This window comes from Aphelocoma coerulescens, unplaced genomic scaffold (assembly GCF_041296385.1).
Source record: "Aphelocoma coerulescens isolate FSJ_1873_10779 unplaced genomic scaffold, UR_Acoe_1.0 HiC_scaffold_178, whole genome shotgun sequence".
NCBI lineage: Eukaryota > Metazoa > Chordata > Aves > Passeriformes > Corvidae > Aphelocoma > Aphelocoma coerulescens.
The window spans coordinates 4885-26052 of record NW_027183526.1 but is presented as its reverse complement, the minus strand read 5'-3'; the positions used below and the strand labels follow the sequence as shown (position 1 = coordinate 26052).

The window sequence follows — 21168 nt, the reverse complement described above, 5'->3', positions numbered from 1 at the left end:
TGGGCACGGCGGGCGGCGAGCTCAGCCCGCTGCTCCCCTTGCCTTGCAGGTGGCCATCAAACGGGTGCCGCGGAACCGCATCGGCCATTGGGGCGAGCTGGTGAGTGAGCGAGGGGCAGCGGGAGAAGCCGGGGCGCGACGGGCGGGGATGAGCCGAGGCCCGGCAGGGTGGAAGCCGCCAGAACACTTCGAGGGAGAGCGGCCGTGGGGCCAGCGGAGCGCGCAGAGCGTCCCCGGCTGGCTGAGGGCTTCCCGAGCCCCGGCACGGCATCAGCTCCGCTGACAGCACCGTGCTCCTCCCACAGCCCGACGGCACCCGAGCACCACTGGAGATCGTGCTGCTGGACAAGGTGTCCGCTGGCTTCCCTGGCATCGTCCAGCTCCACGAGTGGCTGGAGCTCCCCAACAACGTGGTGATGGTGCTGGAGCGCCCGGAGCGGTCTCAGGACCTCCTTCACTTCATTTGGGCACGGGGCTTCCTGTGTGAGGAGGTGGCGCGGCACCTGTTCCGCCAGGTGCTGGAGGCCGTGCGGCACTGCACCAGCTGCGGGGTCCTGCACCGGGACATCAAACCGGAGAACATCCTGGTTGACCTGGCAACCGGGCAGGCCAAACTCATCGACTTTGGCTGTGGCACCTACCTGCAAGCCGCAGCCTACACCAGCTTTGCAGGTGAGCCCACGCAGGGGGAGGCTCCTGGTAGCGGCATCTCACAGCCCAACATCTCACGGCCCAACATCTCACAGCCCAAAGCCAGCTGTGGCAGGGGGGATTCTCCCTTTTGCTGCCAGTCATGGCAGCCGGAGTCTTCAGCTGAGCTGCTTTTGAGCGGCGCTGGCTGAAGGGCTATTTTCCAGCCTTGCTGGCAGCCTTTCGCCAGCCACTCTGCCCAGGACTGGCGCTGGGGCTGGGGCAGCCAGCGTCACAGAAACACCCGTGGGTGGGAGTAGCAGAGAGGGGGGCCCAGAACCTGTGCTCCAGCCCGTTTGGTGTGCAGGCGAGACAGGGCTCGGACTGCTCTGCTGCCCGTGCTTGCCTTGGCTTAAGAATGGTTTCTGGGGCAGTGCAGGCAGGGAGGATGAAAGCGTGGTTTTTCCCCAGCACCAAGTGGGTTTTTCCTTTGCATGGAATGCTCGGGCCTTGCCAGGGCTTCCGCTGCCCTCTTGCGACACCAGCGGCTTCTTTTCCAACCCCCAGTTTGTACGCAAGTCCCAGGTGCTGGCAAGAGGGCAGCGGGTCACGCCGCGTGCCGCTGCTGCGGCCCCCGCATGCCCAGGGATGCTGGGGCGAGGCTCTGGGAGCAGGCAGCGTCCCCCTGAAGAACTCCACCTCTATTCCATAGGAACACCGTCCTACAGCCCCCCGGAATGGACCCTGTTAGGCTGGTACCACGGCGAGGCAGCGACCGTCTGGTCCCTGGGCATCGTGCTGCACCAGATGGTCTGCGGGGAGCACCCTTTCAGGAGGGGCTGGCACAGCACCTGGGGCCGGCTCTCGCTCCCACGACGGCTCTCTCCAGGTGGATCCTCGTCTCTGCAGCACGGGGGGAATAGCAGTGCTGGGAGACAGCAGCGGGCTCAGGAGCATCCCGCACTGGCAGCTGCTGAGCAGGTGGCAATGTCCTGCTCTCCTGCTCTCCAAAAGAAAGAATTGATGGCAAAGTTTAGGCACAGCCCTGAGCACACGCAGCACGGCCTGGCCATGGCAAGAGTGGGGCAAAGCGGACAGGAGCCTTCTGCAACTGACTGGCGCTTTCTGCTTTCTCTCCGCAGAGTGCCAGGATCTCATCCGACGGTGTTTAACCGTGCTCTCCTCGGAAAGGCCCTCATTAGAAGACCTGTCCTGTGATCCTTGGATGCAGGATATTCACATGCCATAGGAGAAGGGAGAGAGCCACGTGCACGCTTTGACCCAGGGAGCCGGTAAGTTCCAGCTGCACACGCGCCTTGGCAGGAAGCAGCAAAGAAAGGCAGAGATTTTGTCCTGCCTGAATCGCTGCGCAGGGCTCCTCAGCTGGGCACGCGCAGCCCTGCTGCTGGAGCTGAGCTGCTCTTCCCAGCACTGGTGGCCCCCATGCCAGCTGCTTTTGCTTGTTCTGCTTCAGCGACAGCCGGGGCCCTGGGCAGAGCACTGACAGCCTGCTCCAGCCCCAGGGAAGAAGGAGCCCCTGGGGAAGCTGTGGCAGGTGCGGCTGCTGCTGCTGGAGACATGGAGGGTGACATCAAGGATGACAAGCTCTTCCTCCACCTGGCAAGCTGAAGATGATGGACTTCAATTGTGGCACCTTCTCCAAAGCCAGGCTCCACAGCGAATTTGCAGATGAGTCCACACGCAGGGGGATGCTCCCAGATTTGTGCATTGCACAGCCTGGCCGGGAAGCAAAGGTTTCCCCCTTTGCTGGGGCGGATGCAACCAATTCTTCAGTCGGCTGCCAAGCTGCTTTTTGGCAGGGCTGGGGGGATGGGCTGGGCTGGTTTTGAACTGGGAGTCTGCTCCTGGCCCTGCCAACAGCCCCCAGCACCCACCGTGGCCCGCGCTGGGGCTGGGGCTGGGGCAGCCAGCCCGACACAAACAAAGCCCCATGGTGGGAGCAGAGGTTGGACACCAGAAGCTGTGCATGGGCTGCTTTGCTCTGCAGGCAAGGAAGGGCTTGGGCTGCTCCAGTGCCCTTGTTTGCTTTGGGCTCAGCATGACTTTTGGGGGCAGTGCAGGGGGAAGGCAGAAAGCGTGGGCTGCCCTGGCCCGTGGGTGGGGTTTTCCCTCGCATGGCAGGCTTGGACCTTCCTCAAGGCCCAGCAGGGAGAAGATTTTTTACCTTTTTCCTTGTTTTCCCTTTTTGTCTGTAATCTCTTTTCATTGATTTATGGTTTGTTTTTCCAAAGGAAGCATTCTAGGTGCTGTCTGGTCCGGATGGCAAAGTGCTTGGGAGCAGCTGTGGCATGGATGGGACATGCCCTTGGAGAAGGGCTGAGGACACCGTTTGGGAGCAGCTTTTCTTCTGGCGGCGGGAGGCGTGAGGTGGGTGCCCGTCCTCTTGGCACGGCTGGGATAAGGGCTTTTGGGAGACGGCAGCGAGCACAGCGGCATCCTGCTCTGGGCAGCTGCTGAGGAGGTGGCTGTGCCACGGCCGGCTGCAGGCTGGGCACGTGTCCTGCCCTCCTGCTCTCCTGCCAGAGGCAGCAATGCTGGGCAGCTTTGGGCAGCGCCCTGAGCGCGGCCAGCACGGCCTGGGCACCGCGGGCGGCTGGGACAAGGGGGACGGGAGCCTTCAGCTGACGGGTGCTTTCTGCTTTCTCTCCTTGCAGCCGGGCTCTGTGGATGCTGAGGCTGCTCTGGGCTCCACCAAGGCTCTGCTGCGGCTCAGCCCCGGGGCCACGAGAAGCCAAAGAAGAAACGCCGTGACCTGCAGCAGAGACGTGCTTGAGTAGCTCGGCAGTGCAGCTCAAGTTTGCAGAGTGTGCACCTCCGGGGGAAAATATGACACCCCCCCAATAACAAACTTGTTCAGTAACTTCTGAAATGAAATCAGTCTGGGATGACCCCCAATGCCATTTTTCAGCTTGCTCAAGCTGAAGCCCAGCCCTTCTCTGAACAGTTCTCTCCCCCACCTGCCTTTTGCTCCACAAGTGCTCCCTCTTTCCCCCAGTGAGTTCCCAGCTCACCGCAGTCCCCATTGCACTGTAGCCTTCCTTGATGGCCCTGGCCATGAGGAAGAATGAGCCCCAGGTTTAGGGACTCGTGTTGTCACTGGCTGAAGAACAGCAATGTCTCAAAGGTCTGGTGAGATTTGGGGGTCATTCAGAGCTGCTCTCCAGGCCTCAGCTCTGCTCACTGCTGGCTTCCCACTTCCTTTTCCTCATTCTTCACAAAGCAGGATGAGCTCTGTGAATGCCCTTGACCCTCGCCACCCTTCCCAGCCCAGCCACCCAGCCCAGTTAGGCTTAAGCTGGAGCTTCTCTGTCTCCTCTGGCACCCCAGTGCAGTCCCCTCTGTGGGGAGCAGCAGCCCCAGAGCACAGCACACAACAGTGCAGGCCACAGCCGGAGCAGCTCCCTGCAGCCATGGCTTGGCTCTTTGTGGCAACCAAATGCTCCCTGTTTGCAGCTGTCCCTGGAGGATGGCCCCAGGGCAGAGCCCAGCCGGGCTCCCAGTGCATCCCCTGGAGCCTGGGGCAGACAGCGCTCGCAGAGCTGAGGTTCATGGTGAGCACCCAGAGCTGTGGCTCGCAGTCAGTGTTTGCAAGCGTTGTGATCTCATCTCCTGCAACCTGTGGGGAAAACGAGCTGTGCGGCCAGGCCAGCACCGCCCCTCTTGGCAGGGACGAGGCTGAAGGCCTTTCCTGTTACCGAGGAGGCGGCATTAAGCCTTAGCAGGGCCTGGCAGCTGTGGAGCCGGATCTCGCCCGCTGTCCGGGACTCGCTGCCCACCAACCGCCCCCACCCGCCGCGCTCCCTTCTGCAGGGACAGAAGGCTCTGGCTGTACCAGGCTTTCCATCACGTCTGTGTACCCATAGCTGTGGAACGCACATGGAGAGGGAAAGTGTCAGTCACGGTGCTTGCACACTCCTTCCTTTCCATACAGGACACATTCCTGCGCACCCCCTGTCAGGGTCTATTCAAAGGAGAGGCATGGATAGAGATTTCCCACAGAGCTCTGACTCTGGCGGAACTCACCTTGTCAGCCAGCAGCCAGGGCATTTTTTTCCCAGCTCTGTGTCAGTCGGTGCCCAAGAGCTGAAGGGAGCAGCATTTAGAAGCAGTTTCCAGATTTCTAGGCAGGCAGTGGAGCTGACAAGCATCCGTGCAACTCGCCGTGTTCATCAGGAGGGGCTGCTGCTTCTTTGGGAATACGGCACAATGGAGACACGAGACTTGGAAAAATCCCAGCTCTCTGTGGATTTGCGCAGGAGGAGGAGCAGCAGAAACACTTTGTGTCTGCTTGTGGGGACACAAGGTCCAAGGAGCGGGGCTGGCAGAGGGTGACCTGGGCCGCTGGCAGCTCAAGTCCCGTGTGTTGGGTCTGCCTGAGGGAAAGTTCATGGGCCTTCCAGGGCTGTGCTTTGCATTGGTAGCTGGACGGGTGCTGATAATAGAGCGGTGTTCTGGCTACTGCCCAGCAGCGCTGTCCCTCTGCCATTCCTTCCCCCATCAGAGGGGATGGGAGTGGGCAGGATCCTGGCAGGGGACACAGCCAGACCAGCGGACCCAAATCAGCCAAGGGGATGTTCCAACCATATGACTCCAGCTCAGATGTATAAAGCAAAGGGAGAGAGGAGGAAGGGCACCTTTTCCCCCAGAAGCTGAAGTTTCCCTGAGGGTTCCAGTTCCAAACTGTTGACCCTTTTTGGAGGCATAAGATTGTCACCTCATAGTCTTCCAGTCACCCTCGAGTTGTAGAATTTTAGAGCAGTCAAATCAATCAAGTTCACATTTTCTAGATATTGCTGTGTCATTTTCTTGATATCCACGTGAGAGGGGACACAGTGATGGATGGGTTTGCATGGGAGCTCCAGAGCCCCGGAATGGAGAGCCTGAGTGTCCCAGCAGGATTTGCAGGAGTGTGGGGCAGCTGGAAAGAAGATCGTGGGCAATATTCTCCTGCCTCCATCTTCCAAGGCAACTTTGATTCAGTCCCTGTCTGCACCATGCCATGGGGCCTCCAGAGGCCCAGGGAGGTGTCTGGGTGGCCCCAGAAGGCACTTGCAGAACCCTGGGGCACCAGGGAAGGGGTAGGAGCATCCCTGTGGTGCTGGGAGAGACACGCAGAGGGGGCCACCCCTGGTGCCCAGGCAAGAGCTGCATTCAGGCAGCCAAATTCATGCAGGGTCTGCCCGGGCGCTGCCAAGGACCTGTCCAGTGAGCTCCTGTCCTCTTTCACCTCTTTGTATTTTCTCTGTATTTCTTTGTATTTATCCTTATTATTATCTTTGTATTTGTTGACCCTCAAAATGCCATTAGAAATCATTTTCCCTCAAAATAAATACTGACTTATTTTAGTGTGCTGCTTTGGACAAATTTGCAGGAAAATATCCTCTGACAGAAGGCAGGTTACAACCAGCCCTCTCCCACCAGGTCTGGGAAAAAAATATTTTCCTCTGAGGAAAGTGAAAGAGAACCTATTTATTTAACAAACACACAGGAAAAGGATAATAATGCTGAATACTAAAACCTCTCGCTGTGGAGAGAAACCTGGGAAGATTTCAGAGTCCTTCTGTAGGTGTGCTCTCTCTCCTCCTCCTTGGAGCTGGGTTGGTGTCCTCCAGGGCCTCGGTGGAAAATTCTCCCGGTGTGTTCTGATGTTGAAACAGTCCAGAAGTGAAGAAGGGAAAAAGCCCAAGTCCCAGGAAAACAAACTTCAACTCTCCATCTCCCTCTGGAGAAAAGGAGCCGAAAGCGGACTGGAAAGCAAGCAGGGCGCTCCCTCCGCTCTTCTCGCTGCTGCAGCAGAACACAGAGGCGTGTGTGTCTGTGTCCTTGAACAACTGCTTTGAAAAGTTTGCTCGGTTTTTTCTCTCTCCCCCGTCGGGCTCAGTTTAAAGGCACAGAAAGGCACAGGATTGATTTCTGGGCAGAGAGCAGCGATAGGGGATACACATCATAAACTCACCCCCAGACAGGAATGTACAGAGTTGGAGAGCTCTACAGTCCTGTGTCTTTAGTTCCAAGGGTATGGAAGTGTCGATGGGTCCTTTGGTAATCGCACAGTTCTGTATCGGTTCCCGCCATGTGGAGCCATTTTTATACAGAAGTCAGTGTATTCACACAGCACAGATTGTTGTGTTTTCCTGTGTATCAATTTCTGTGTAAACCTGCATCCCGTTGTACAGTTTTATCGATGTATGAATTTCTGTGTAAAGCTGCGTGGCCTTGTAGAGTTTGGTTCAGGCTCTGTGGGTGTTGAGAGAGTTCGATGGATGTTTGGCTTTCTCTCCAGATGTGTATCTGTACAGGTATCACCGTGTGACCCATCAGACATTTAACTGTGTGAACCAAAAGGGATCTTTGTATCTTTCCATATGGAGAGCAGAGATGGAACAATCTGCAGGAAGCTTGTAACAGAATGTTGGGGTTTTGGGAGTTCTCCTGGGGTTTTCTTCTGTTAAAGGAATTTTCCCCATCCATGTTGCCACGGGGACAAATTACTGGGTGCTTAAGAAAAACAGAAAACCTGGCCATAGGGGTGGGGTGCATCTTGCTACTCTTTTTTTCACCTGGCTGTGTGGGCAGTCAGTCCCTGGCGTTTTGGATGACGGAGAGAGAGGCTGCTTCTTCGGCTGCTTTCCTTCTACCGGAGAGACCCCGGGATTCCCAAGCCCGCCTTCCCTGCCCCGCTGGGAGCCAGGCTGCGGCCGCCCTGCCGCTGCCATTGCTTCAAGCCTTCGCTGCTCTGTAGCCCGGCTCTCCCTGCCTGCCGAGACCTCCGGGGGTTCCCACCGCAGCTCCGGAACTTTGATACATCTTGTCTGCCATGCAGGATTTGTGCTCATCCCTGCTGTTCCAGCCTGCCGTTCCAGCCTGCCATTCCAGCCTGCTGTTCCCGAGGGTCCGGCTGGACATCGGGATCGGCTGCCCAGGGGGTTTTTGAAATCTTTGTTCCATCCCTTCCCGGGATCCCAGGCCGTCAGTGCCGTGTGCTCCCCGAGCTCGCTCCGGAGCGCCCCCTGCAGCCGTGGGGGAACCATCGCACCTGCCCTGCTCACCAGGAGCCGCCAGCGCCACTGCTGGCTGAGAGCAGAACTGCACCCAAGGGGAAACAGCCTGACAGCCAAGAAGGCTGGGACTGGGTTTGTGATTGTTTGCTGTTACTGCCATAGCTATTGCTGTTTGTTTGACTGGTTATACACATATAGATATATATTAGTAAAGAACTGTTATTCCTGTTCCTCATATCTTTGCCTATAAAGCTCCTTAATTTCAAAATTATAATAATTCAGAGGGAAGGGGGTTGCAATTTTTTTTCCTTCCATTTCAGGAGAGACTCCTGCCTTCCTTGGCAGACACCTGTCTTTCAAACCAAGACACTGGGAGCAACTGGGACCACAGTGGGGGCAAATGCTATCATACAGGGAGTGACTGGGTTCATACTGGAAGTGACTGGAGCCACATTGGACTCTTACTGAGAGTGAAAGCAACCATACTGGGTGTGACTGGGAGCCACTGGGACCACGCTGTGTGTGAGAAATGAGACAACTCTTAGTTAAAAATTAAAATAATTTATTAAAAATGGAAAAATTGAAAAATTACAAAAATTAGCAAAATATAAAAATTTGGGATCCTATGGCTCGATAGATGGTATGCCCCAGGAGCGCAGGGATTTTAGATCTTCTGGCTGAAACAGCACTAGAGCTCAGGTAGAGAAAAAGGACTTACAGTGCTAGGCTGGCTTTTGGCTGGTCCAAAAGCAAAAAAATATTTCTAAAGGCTCCTTAATAGGAGTAGGCTTTCCCACCACTATTTTTTTGTTTGTTTGTTTGTTTTAATAAATTGCATGCACTAATTCCCATCCATTTGCTGCAAATGATCCCCCAGGAAAGCTTCCACAAAGGGCCCCATAGCTGTGGCGGTTCTCTTCTAAAGCAGCCCAGGAACAGCTCCTGGGTTCAGGAGCAAAGCCTAAGCGGTTAGGAGCTTGCACTTCATTGCCAAGGGAATTGCTCTCTTGGCACACCGTCAAGGGTCACAGCAGAGAGCCAAGGCCTCTAATGGCAGGATTTGGAGCAAGAAAGTGCTTTCCCTCACTCCTGGGCAAGTTTTAGAAGTACTTGTGAGGCTCCCTGCCAGCCTGCAATTTGCAGGTTGTCTCGGCTGAAGCAGCAAGCTGAGGAAATGACAGTGTCCAATGCCACGCGCTCTCCCGTGGAGGGAACGCAACCCCTGCAGGTTACGTTGCAAATACTCTCCAGCCGCCAGCGAGTGCAGACACCCCCTTTTTAGCTGATGCTGTTGGCAGGAGCTTTAGCAAAGGAGCGGCACCTTAATGGCACTTTTGCTCCCAAATCTGCTTCATCACTACAAACGAGCATCAAGAGCAAAGTGAAGCAAAAGCCGTGTGATGGCTACCCCCAGGATAAACCTTTACTTACGAGTCAGGTGGGTCAGGAAGTAGCCGGAATACGCCACAGAAAAAACCGTGCAAACCGCGGCACAGACTTGCCCGATCATTCTAGCAGTGCTGTGCGGGTTTGCACACTGAATGCCACCCGGGGGAAAAACCAAGACTCCTCTCGGGGTGCAGGCCGTCTGCTGAGAACGCCTCAGTCACGAGGGTCCTCCTGCAGCGAGCGAGCCAAAGAGCTGCTCTGGACAAGGAGGCCTCGCGCGCGCCGGGACAACGTCGCGCTGACAGCACTGTGATGCGGCCCGGCTCCCTTGACGTCACAATAGCAGCCGCTCTGGCTCTGTTGGCGTAGTTACGCCCGGCAACCGAAATCTTCTGTACAGCTGACGCAAAAGAAAAGCCTGGGAAGATCTCCTCAGTCATAAAGCAGGAGAAAAAATCCTTACTGTCCATAAGCCAGTGCTCAAGGCATCCCGGGGTAACTCCGAAAATGCACCGATCCAGCAGGCCCCCAAGAAATCCAAGCAAACGTGGCTTTTCCTCCCCAAGGCTTTGACTAAAAGCAAGTGTGCTTGTTCCTGCTGGCATCTTTGTTGCTTCTGAAAGCCCTAACTGCTTTGATGACATTTAGGGGACAAAAGAAGCCAAGGAAATCAGTTTCCAGGAGTACTGCAGTGCGCAGTTGCTTCTTGAGCACGTAGGTGCATGCTGACCTTTGCTCGGACTCACTTTGGAGCCTGACCTCCCTTTCTGGCAGGGAGGTGTTGGCTTGTCTCCTGACACAAAGCTCCTCTCTTCCTGCTTGCTCTTTCTTTGGCACCTTAACGTCGGACAACATGCAGAAGAGCTGCGCGCTGATTCTCGGGCTGCCACAGTTTTGTTGTGTTGCAGCTCTGGCAGCAGCCTGCGGCTACCGCTCTGCGGTGGCCTGCAGGTGCCGAGCCCAAAGAAGGCCCGTTTCAAGCAGTCAAAAGCTGCAGCCTCACAGATGTTTGCCCAGGCTCCATGCTCCCTGTAAGATTCCTTGCAGACATTTGGATAGCCACATCCCAAAGAAAATGAGATGCAGTCATTCCCTTCTCTGTCAAAAGCTCCAGTTAAAGGCAGGAGCCAGCTTGAAAGAGGAGAGCAAGTACTGAGTGGGAGAGGGAAACGAGTGCATGCAACTCCTCTGGAAACCAACTCTGCTTGCCCATGCACGAATGACTCCGGGCTTAGCTCTCTTTTCTGGTGACTCAGCACAGACACGTCCTGTCTGCTGGGGGACAACTGCTGCAGTGTCTTTGAGGAGCTTCACACTGGGCTCTTCACACGTCGGATGCTGCGGGTGCCATTTGAAAATCGATGCAATGGCTGAAAGGCCCAGCTGCACCTTGAAATTCTGTTGCTGAAAAACTGCAGTAATTTACCAGGGTAATTCCCCCAATTTGAAAGCGTCTCGTTTTCCCCATCTCCTAGAGAGCTAACGTCAACCAGCCAGTTGTAGAGCTTACAGAAGGAAGAATGAGGCCTTAGCAGGGAAAGCCGAGCGTAGGCCCTCGGACTCCCTTGAGCAGAGCGCGTTAGTGCCCCAAAAGGACCAGAGAGGGAAGCGTTTGGGGGACGTGCCATTTCAGCCCTCCTTGGCTCTTGGATGCCACGTGACCGCCAGGAAAGGGGAACAAGCTGGGCCTGCTCCCTCCTCCTGCCCCTCCCTGAGGGGCGGCTGGCGCTGGGGGATGCCAGGGCACGGGGGGCGGGTGGGGGGGCAACATCTCCGCAGGGCGGGCGGAGCGGGAGCGGCCACGGGGCGCGTGGGGCGGGGCAGGGCCCCTCTGTGAGGGGGGAGAGCCTTGGGCCGCTGGGAAGCAGCGCAAAGCCATGAACAGGACAGCCCGTCCAGAGCGCACGGCTTCGAAGGCGCTGTCCAGCTTAGGCCCAGTGTGGCAAGGAAGGGAATCTTCCAGGGTTCTGAAGGTTTTACAGCCTTTTATTGCCAGTCCTGCTGAAACCAAGGGCTGAAACCAAGGGTCTTCCAGCTACTTCTTCATCTTCATCTTCATCTTCATCTTCATCTTCATCTTCATCTTCATCATTCTGTCCTCCTGGTGACCTGTTCAGGCTGACAGCTCATGCCTGGTCCAGTTCTGCTGAGTCCCAGCTTTTTCTTTCATAGCTTAATCATCAGGATGACGATTGGTCCATTTCTAGCTCCAGGATAGTTCTCAGCTTCCCTACATCAGCAATACTCTACTCTTAGCTAAACAATGCTCCTTTAATGAAACTTTCTGGGGACTGGAGTCCTAACGAAAACCAGCTAAGCTAAGAAAATCTCAAAACCATAAACTTCCTAACTATGGAACAGCTAAATTATAAAACTCAGGGGATGGCCGAATCTTCTCTTAAATACGGTACATCCCCTCTTCACTCCTCTGGGCTGGCGGGGCACCAAGGCCTCCTCAGGCGCAAGCGTCTCCTCTCCAATCTTCCTGCACTTGCTTGGCTGAGATGATCAGAGCAGCCAGGCTGGAGGCAGGATCGCCTGAGGTCACAAATGGATGCTGCCCAAAGGAAAAACACAACCAAAAGGAACCATGACTTCCCAAGATCACGTCCAACAGGCTCAAGCAGGGCTCCTCTGCTACCAGGAAGACGCGCAAAGAGGACCGAGGGCACCATCTGCCCCTCCGCCTTCCGCTCCCGGACCTGTCTCGCCCAGGCCCACGTGGCCCACAGTCCTCTTCGGCCCTTCATGCAGGTGTCCACAGCTCGCAGGGCTTTTTGCCGCTTTGCTTTTTCTTACCTTCAGGAGTTCCTGGGCAGACCAGCGCCTGTCCTCGTCTGTCTGCAGGCAGCAGCGGAGAAAGTCGCGCAGGAGAGCCGAGTGGTGCCTGGGGTTTTGCAGTTTTGGGGCCCCGTTCCTTTCTATCAGTTCAAAAACCTACCAAAAAGGGAAGCGGACACTCTACCTGCTCCTTTCCTAGCCACAACAGCTCTCTCTGCACAGAGCCACACTTTGAAGCTGCACCTTACCCTGAGACGGGGTTCCCTCTGGTAAGGAGCTTCCCCTTCCACCATTTCCAGCCCCACGATCCCCAGTGACCAGATGTCCACTTTGGGGCCGTAGGCTTCTCCTCTCACGACTTCTGGCGCCATCCAGCTGGGAGTGCCGACGCTGGAGCTGCACTTGTCGTGCTCAGGGGTGAGCTGAGCACAGAGGCCAAAGTCAGCTGCGGAGAAAAACAAACCCTGTCAAAGCCAGCTACAACTGGCAAACCCAGCCAAAGAATTGCCCGCTCAAAGCCTGACAAGGCCACGGTGAATCTAGCTGGAAAAGCAGCAGTGCTCTGCTTCCGCGGGGCTGTAGCCAGGGAAACAAGGCATTGGCCTCTTCAAAAACGCCCTCAGGTTTGGCGCACTGGCCAAGCAGTGCTTCTGGAGAACTGGCAGTTACCCCAGAGCAGCCCCAGAGCGCATCCCGGGAACGCTGCGCCGGACCAAGGATACCCACCCAGTTTGACAGATCCGTCCGTGCTCACAAGAATGTTGCAGCTTTTGACGTCTCTGTGGATGACTCGGCGGGAATGAAGGAAATGCAGTCCTTGCAGGCACTGAGAGAGAGAGGAGAAAGGGAAGGGTGAAGGTTCAGGACCTGATTTCATCCCGCAAGAAAGGAACGGGCTGGACGAGAGTGACAGCTTTCTCAGGGAATTGGGAGCCAGGGCGCAGCATCCTAGTGCTGTCAAGAGGAAGAGCTTGCTGCTTCAACACTCTTACGCATGTTCTATCTTTCCAAGCAAAGGCACATCTGAGCTTCCAAAAGCCCCTCCTCCCTTCGGTACGTAGCGCGTGCCCTTTGGCTGGGGGGCGGCATGGCAAAGATTTTCTTGGTAGCCTTGTGGCAGCAGAGGAGGAAGCAGCACGTTAGACCTGTTCCAGAATCCAACGCCATCTGGGCTGCAATGCTATCCTTTGAAGCTGAGGACATCTCCTTTGCCCTTAGCTTGAAATTCTGCCACCAGCGTTCAGGCTTGGAGCGGCAAGGAATGCAGGACACACAGACAGGCTCCAGGCAAACGTTGAGAGGCAAAGCTGGCAAGAGGAAACAAGTGCGACACAGCGAGCGAGCCAGCGAGCCAGCGAGCGCGAGCGCCCCAGCACAACGGCAGCACGTAAGAGTGCGAGAACGGAGCCTAGGAAGTGCGGGGACACTGGCAGGCAGTTGGCTTCAGATGTTCTTTCTTCTGCGTGTCGTGACAGCAACAGCAAAGCAAGGCCGTGAGCAAGAAATCTCTCCTGTTCTTAACCACCAGTTGACAAGGGCCAACAGGCCAGGGGAAGCACAAGCGGCATCCCTCACCTCCCGACAGACAGCGCCTATCTGTCCTTCCTCGAGGTACACTGCCCCGACTACATCATACAACGTGCCGCCGTCCATGAACTCCATCGCCAGCCAGAGCTCTCCATCGACCAGGTAGCTGAAAGAAGAAAAGCCCGGCATGGAGAGAGAGGACCTGGGCACAGCCCAGTCACCCGAGGGGCTGACCCAGCTTTCTGGAAGTGCTCTCCAAGCTGCATTTGCCAGAGGAGATTCTTGCAGACCAAGTGCAACCTCCTCCCACGCACTGGAGGAGAGAAATCCTAAACAGCTCCATTTTCTGCCAGTGACCAAAGGGGTTTGCCACTTTGGGCTTGCAGTATCCTAAAGGAACACTGACATGAGAATAGCCCCACCTGTCTAAGTAGGACACAATATTGGGGTTCCTACTGTCCCTCATGGCCACGATTTCATTGACAGCCAGCTCCTCGGACATCTCCTCTTGAAGAGCCATTTTCTTGATGGCCACCTAAAAGGACATTGAGAGACCGTTGACTTGAGAAGCCGCTCGTCGCACGAGATCCCCAGGAACACGCAGCGAGTGCTTGTGCAATGACGCAGCCCAGCTGTGCCAAAGGGCAGAGCTTAGGAGAAGGACCGAAGCCCGTCCCAAATGCCGTCTGCAGGCTGCTGAGCCTAGGCTGTGCTTCAGAGGAGCAGCCTCTGCCGCAGAGATGGAGCGGCCACCCAAAGCTCCAGCCAAGGCTCGCAGCCGCGGCGAAAGGGCTCCAGAGCTGCAAAATCTGCTGGGGGCATTGACACTTTACCTGTTGTCCTGTGCTGGCGTCGAGGGCTTTATAAACAGCTCCAAAACCCCTAGAAAGAAAACGGCAGCAGAAAAAGCCCTTTAGTCCCTGGCGGTGAAAGCCAGCCTAGGCGGGAGATCTCCCCAGGCTGCCTGGAGCATTTGGAAAACGCCTGGCTGCAGCGCCTCCCCCGCCAATAGCACAAGAGCCCAGCAGCCCTCTGCCACGCAGGGTGTCCAGGAGAAAACTGAGGCCCAGTGTGAACACCAAGGGCTGCTACAAATCTCCAAGGCACACGCCTGATTGCTTCCGTTCCCAGCCTAAGGGGGACCCTTTGGAAAAACTGGAGAAGAACTTGGAAAACTCTGCCTTTGAGAAGTGTTATCTGCCAGCTCTCGGGTGACAAGGTGCTCTGGTAGGCCGGCAGGGGCGGGACATCTTCCAGGCCCTGCTCCTTGCTGCAAGCAAGGCAGACCTTGCCAGCACCAGGTTGTCTTTGATGATGCCTTCTGACTGCTCTGACTGAGCAGTCCTGAGAGGTGGCAGGAAGGTAAAGCCGGAGTCTGACCGTGTTCGCAGCTTGCCTGACTTCACGCTTGACGCTGCACCGGCCAAATGACCGGGCCCGTGGTTTTGCGTAAGGAGCAGGCGTCAGACTTACCCTCGTCCGAGTTCTTCAAACGCCGAGTATTTCCTCCTCGGCTCGCCCAGACTCACAATGCTCCCTGAAAGACAAAAGCAGTGCAAGGTGCTCACTTTCAAAGGGAGATGCCGCTCCCCAGACGATCCAAGATGCAGCCCCACTGTCGGGAGCTCTGTGCCCATTGCAGTCACTTGGCTTCCAGCCGCTGAGAACAGCGAGCGGGAGGGCCATCTTCTCCGCCTTTCAGCAGCTGGCCTTTCCAAGAAGGACTTCACGGCTCTCAAGCACAGCAGCTCATGTGATAAGCCAGAACGAAGGGCCTTTAGGAACTGGGCCCTCCGAGTTAAGGAAGGGCCTCCGCGGCCTCTGCAGTGGCACCTGCCGTCACCGGCAGGGCCACTTAGGAGAACAGTGTGCAGCAGTGAGAGGAGGAGCGAGAACAGTCGTAAAAAGGGCAGCCAGAGAAGAGCTGGGGCCCGAGAGCTCCCTGGGGCCCAGTCACCCGCTAGGTGCCAGCCTTCTGCTCAACAGAAACAATCTCTGCTTTTGTCTTTGGCACAGAGGGCAGCCCAGGAAAAGTCAAGCCAGTGCCAGCTGCCCTCAGAGGCAGCGGGAACACGCCGAGCGCTCTCTTGCTGCCTCAAAGCACAGCAACAGGTTCTTGGAGGGAGGCCTAAATGCCTCTGTGACACTAAAGCGAGGAGGAACTTCAGAGACCCGCAGAAAACACACCGCTCTGGCAGACCAGAAATACACCAGACGTACTCAGTCTCTTCAGGCTCTGCTCCTCTCTCATCTCCGGCTGCTGGGCTGGGCTGCTGGACGAAGTGCTGGCACGTGGGGGAGTGCTGGCTGCTGCAGAGCGCGCCGGTGAAGCGGCACGTTGGACGGCAGAGCGCGCGTCAAGAGAGAGCTGGGACAAGAAAGGATTGCCCGTCAGAAAGGCGGCTGGCACAGATGCCCTGCAGAGCACACGGCAAAAGGAAGGCTGTCAGCCACCGCCAGGCCTCTTTGGCTGGGGGGGTTTTGCATGTCCCCTTCTCAAAGGCAACGGGCAAAGCCCAAAGGCTGCTGTGATACAGCAGCACATGGCCAGGTTCATGCTACATTTTATCGATTTTCTGCAAGACCACTGCAACAAGGTATTGACGAGCTTGCAAAGATCCAGCAAGAGGTGGGAGCAGGGCCCCAGAGCCTTGTTGCTTTCCTCCTGCTGTGTTCCCCTGGGCAATGAAGTCACCCTCGAGTGGGCATGGTAGCGTCTGACCAGAAGGCCAGTCTGCTCTACGTTGTGCCTGAAGCTAATTGGTCCCTCCCAGGGGCCAGTGTCTCCTAAGTATCCTGCAAGGCTCTCAACTGAGTCTTTGGACCGTCTCTGTCCACTGACCACGGGGAGCCTGCACGGACACCGTGCACCGAGGGGCTCACTTCTACGCTGGCAACAATTGAAAGGCACAATGCTGCCTCTCGTCTGATCCCAAAGACATTCTCAGGCCCTCTCAGCGTCCCAGCAAAATGGCGCTCAAATGGGAAAGTTCAGAAGCCATTTGCCAGGGGTGCCTGGCCTGGCTGAAGCAGCACTACGTCATGGCAGGCACACAGCCCCCAGCATCTTCAGGCACGAGCGGCAAGGGCTGGCTCGTCAGAAACTTGAAGCTCGGCCCTCCACCAAAGGCAGTGCCAACCACAGGCGCCACTTACTGGCTCTGCACGTTCAGGCCGTGGATGGACACCAGCTGGAGGCTTCTTGTCATTTGGCTCCTCTTCCGCATCTTCCTCAGCAAGAGAGGGAGCCAGAGGAGCTGCTGACCCTGCTGGTGAGCCCTGCAGACAGACAGCAGTGAGAGGGACAGGGAGCAGCCAGTCCTTTAGGAGCTGCTTTCTTGTCAGCTCCGTAAGCTGCTTTCTTTTCACCCAGACTAAGGGGAAATCAGAAACTTTGATCAAAGTGGGATTCTGAGTCGTGAAATTCACCCTCTTAAGGTGGGCAAATTAGGTGGTGCTCCGTCTTGCTGTGCATTTGATCCTCCACCCTGGCTAGAATCAGCAAGACACCTTTGGCCTGCCACACTTGCCTTTCATCTCTTGAAAGGCTCTTCAATGGAAAATTAGGAAAGAGCCAGTGCTCCCTTTGCTGCTGCTGATGCCAACACCGACTTGGCCTTTCTTTCCGCCTCCCAGGCTGGCACTCTACACTCTACCACAACAGGCCAAGCTCACAGCTTGCCGCACAATTCTTACATGCCAGCAAGGTCAGAGGTTCCTTTGCCACTCACCAAAGGACGGGCTTGTCTCCATCCGCGTGTGAGGTGACCTGCAGAGAGCAAGGCAAAAGGAACCAGATGCCGTTAGAAAAGTGCCTGTGCTGGGGAGTCCCACAGGACAAGTCAGTCCCAACAGAGAGCATTTTCCTTTCCCAACATCCCTCCAGGAGCAACACAAGATTTTCCCACTGCAAGCAAGAGAACAACAAGGACACTATACTAGGCTCTCTCTACTTTTGTCGCTGAAGAAACAGAAACACGATCACAGAAATGCCAAGTGGCCTTTAAGTCAGAGCTTCTGTTCTGCCCAACAGCTCAAGCAGCTTTTTCCTCTTCTCTTTTCTGCAACCTTTCTTTTCTGGTTTTTTGTTGTTGTTGTTGTTGTTGGGTTGTTTTTAATTTGGTTTTTGTTTGTTTGTTTGTTTTTTAAATAAATTGCATGCACTAATTCCCATCCATTTGCTGCAAATGATCCCCCAGGAAAGCTTCCACAAAGGGCCCCATAGCTGTGGCGGTTCTCTTCTAAAGCAGCCCAGGAACAGCTCCTGGGTTCAGGAGCAAAGCCTAAGCGGTTAGGAGCTTGCACTTCATTGCCAAGGGAATTGCTCTCTTGGCACACTGTCAAGGGTCATAGCAGAGAGCCAAGGCCTCTAATGGCAGGATTTGGAGCAAGAAAGTGCTTTCCCTCACTCCTGGGCAAGTTTTAGAAGTACTTGTGAGGCTCCCTGCCAGCCTGCAATTTGCAGTTGTCTCGGCTGAAGCAGCAAGCTGAGGAAATGACAGTGTCCAATGCCACGCGCTCTCCCGTGGAGGGAACGCAACCCCTGCAGGTTACGTTGCAAATACTCTCCAGCCGCCAGCGAGTGCAGACACCCCCTTTTTAGCTGATGCTGTTGGCAGGAGCTTTAGCAAAGGAGCGGCACCTTAATGGCACTTTTGCTCCCAAATCTGCTTCATCACTACAAACGAGCATCAAGAGCAAAGTGAAGCAAAAGCCGTGTGATGGCTACCCCCAGGATAAACCTTTACTTACGAGTCAGGTGGGTCAGGAAGTAGCCGGAATACGCCACAGAAAAAACCGTGCAAACCGCGGCACAGACTTGCCCGATCATTCTAGCAGTGCTGTGCGGGTTTGCACACTGAATGCCACCCGGGGGAAAAACCAAGACTCCTCTCGGGGTGCAGGCCGTCTGCTGAGAACGCCTCAGTCACGAGGGTCCTCCTGCAGCGAGCGAGCCAAAGAGCTGCTCTGGACAAGGAGGCCTCGCGCGCGCCGGGACAACGTCGCGCTGACAGCACTGTGATGCGGCCCGGCTCCCTTGACGTCACAATAGCAGCCGCTCTGGCTCTGTTGGCGTAGTTACGCCCGGCAACCGAAATCTTCTGTACAGCTGACGCAAAAGAAAAGCCTGGGAAGATCTCCTCAGTCATAAAGCAGGAGAAAAAATCCTTACCGTCCATAAGCCAGTGCTCAAGGCATCCCGGGGTAACTCCGAAAATGCACCGATCCAGCAGGCCCCCAAGAAATCCAAGCAAACGTGGCTTTTCCTCCCCAAGGCTTTGACTAAAAGCAAGTGTGCTTGTTCCTGCTGGCATCTTTGTTGCTTCTGAAAGCCCTAACTGCTTTGATGACATTTAGGGGACAAAAGAAGCCAAGGAAATCAGTTTCCAGGAGTACTGCAGTGCGCAGTTGCCTCTTGAGCACGTAGGTGCATGCTGACCTTTGCTTGGACTCACTTTGGAGCCTGACCTCCCTTTCTGGCAGGGAGGTGTTGGCTTGTCTCCTGACACAAAGCTCCTCTCTTCCTGCTTGCTCTTTCTTTGGCACCTTAACGTCGGACAACATGCAGAAGAGCTGCGCGCTGATTCTCGGGCTGCCACAGTTTTGTTGTGTTGCAGCTCTGGCAGCAGCCTGCGGCTACCGCTCTGCGGTGGCCTGCAGGTGCCGAGCCCAAAGAAGGCCCGTTTCAAGCAGTCAAAAGCTGCAGCCTCACAGATGTTTGCCCAGGCTCCATGCTCCCTGTAAGATTCCTTGCAGACATTTGGATAGCCACATCCCAAAGAAAATGAGATGCAGTCATTCCCTTCTCTGTCAAAAGCTCCAGTTAAAGGCAGGAGCCAGCTTGAAAGAGGAGAGCAAGTACTGAGTGGGAGAGGGAAACGAGTGCATGCAACTCTTCTGGAAACCAACTCTGCTTGCCCATGCACGAATGACTCCGGGCTTAGCTCTCTTTTCTGGTGACTCAGCACAGACACGTCCTGTCTGCTGGGGGACAACTGCTGCAGTGTCTTTGAGGAGCTTCACACTGGGCTCTTCACACGTCGGATGCTGCGGGTGCCATTTGAAAATCGATGCAATGGCTGAAAGGCCCAGCTGCACCTTGAAATTCTGTTGCTGAAAAACTGCAGTAATTTACCAGGGTAATTCTCCCAATTTGAAAGCGTCTCGTTTTCCCCATCTCCTAGAGAGCTAACGTCAACCAGCCAGTTATAGAGCTTACAGAAGGAAGAATGAGGCCTTAGCAGGGAAAGCCGAGCGTAGGCCCTCGGACTCCCTTGAGCAGAGCGCGTTAGTGCCCCAAAAGGACCAGAGAGGGAAGCGTTTGGGGGACGTGCCATTTCAGCCCTCCTTGGCTCTTGGATGCCACGTGACCGCCAGGAAAGGGGAACAAGCTGGGCCTGCTCCCTCCTCCTGCCCCTCCCTGAGGGGCGGCTGGCGCTGGGGGATGCCAGGGCACGGGGGGCGGGTGGGGGGGCAACATCTCCGCAGGGCGGGCGGAGCGGGAGCGGCCACGGGGCGCGTGGGGCGGGGCAGGGCCCCTCTGTGAGGGGGGGAGAGCCTTGGGCCGCTGGGAAGCAGCGCAAAGCCATGAACAGGACAGCCCGTCCAGAGCGCACGGCTTCGAAGGCGCTGTCCAGCTTAGGCCCAGTGTGGCAAGGAAGGGAATCTTCCAGGGTTCTGAAGGTTTTACAGCCTTTTATTGCCAGTCCTGCTGAAACCAAGGGCTGAAACCAAGGGTCTTCCAGCTACTTCTTCATCTTCATCTTCATCTTCATCTTCATCTTCATCTTCATCATTCTGTCCTCCTGGTGACCTGTTCAGGCTGACAGCTCATGCCTGGTCCAGTTCTGCTGAGTCCCAGCTTTTTCTTTCATAGCTTAATCATCAGGATGACGATTGGTCCATTTCTAGCTCCAGGATAATTCTCAGCTTCCCTACATCAGCAATACTCCACTTTTCACCACCGTCACCTCTCGCCGCTCTCTCGGTGCAACTCTTCAGTGACACGGGGCTGCGGAGATTCCCTGGTGTGGGTCTTTTATTGCATTTTATTCTATTCTCCCTACTGTTTTTTTCTATTCTCACCTCTCACCCTCCTCGGCACTGCCCTTCTGGCCACACCCCGACAGCGCCCGTCCCGCCGTGCGGCTCGTCAGTGACACCGGGCGCCGCGGACATCCCGGTGCAGTTTTTTATTCTCTTTTACTCTGTTCTCTGTATTTTAATCTACTCAACCTCCGCCCGTCCCTCGGTGCAGCTCCTTCAGACGCGGGCGGGGGAGACGCGTCTCGGTGCGGCTCTTCTCTTCTCTTCTCTTCTCTTCTCTTCTCTTCTCTCTCTCTCTTCTCTTCTCTTCTCTTCTCTTCTCTTCTCTTCTCTTCTCTTCTCTCTCTTCTCTTCTCTTCTCTTCTCTTCTCTTCTCTTCTCTTCTCTTCTCTTCTCTTCTCTTCTCTTCTCTTCTCTTCTCTTCATTTCCTTATGTTCCCAGCCCACCCGTGCCACGGAGCGACTCCTTCAGGGACCCGGCGTGGCACAAACCCCTCGGGGCGGCTCCAACAGAGCCCCGCCCGCCGCCCGCTCCCCGAGGCCTCCCCGCTGCTCCCTGGCCATCGGACACCGCAGGCCGACCTGGCCCCTTCTTCTTCTTCCTCTTCCTCCTCCTCCTGCCGGGATTCAGCCCCCGCCGCCGCCCGGCTCCTTCTGCCGCTCCTGCCCGGCACGAAGCGGCGCTGCTGCTGACGGGGCCGGAGCGCGGCTGCCCCGCGACTGCCCCGCGCCTCAGGGCCGGGCCGGGGAGTGACCGCACGGCTGGGGAGGG

The 21168-nt window shown here is 56.1% G+C and overlaps 1 protein-coding gene across 1 annotated transcript; it reads right to left on the bottom strand.

The window, feature by feature from the left end:
- Window positions 1–11496: 11496 nt before the first annotated feature.
- Window positions 11497–18180, bottom strand: LOC138100976 (serine/threonine-protein kinase PAK 3-like). Its single transcript, XM_068998823.1, has 12 exons — window positions 18102–18180; window positions 17081–17118; window positions 16506–16628; window positions 15570–15717; window positions 14823–14886; window positions 14183–14231; window positions 13772–13884; window positions 13398–13515; window positions 12549–12648; window positions 12071–12267; window positions 11841–11978; window positions 11497–11598 (listed from the first exon to the last, which is right to left on the bottom strand). Exons 1-12 carry the CDS (start codon window positions 18178–18180, stop codon window positions 11497–11499), a joined length of 1269 nt encoding a protein of 422 aa, XP_068854924.1.
- Window positions 18181–21168: the final 2988 nt, after the last annotated feature.

Coding starts and splice junctions, on each gene's coding strand:
- LOC138100976 (XM_068998823.1), bottom strand. CDS start 18,180: ATGATCGGGCAAGTCTGTGCCGCGGTTTGCACGGTTTTTTCTGTGGCG. Junction 13,516..13,771: donor ATTGTGTCCTACTTAGACAG/GTGGGGCTATTC, acceptor TTCTTCTTTCAG/CTACCTGGTCGATGGAGAGC. Junction 11,599..11,840: donor CTGCCCAGGAACTCCTGAAG/GTAAGAAAAAGC, acceptor TCCTTTGGGCAG/CATCCATTTGTGACCTCAGG.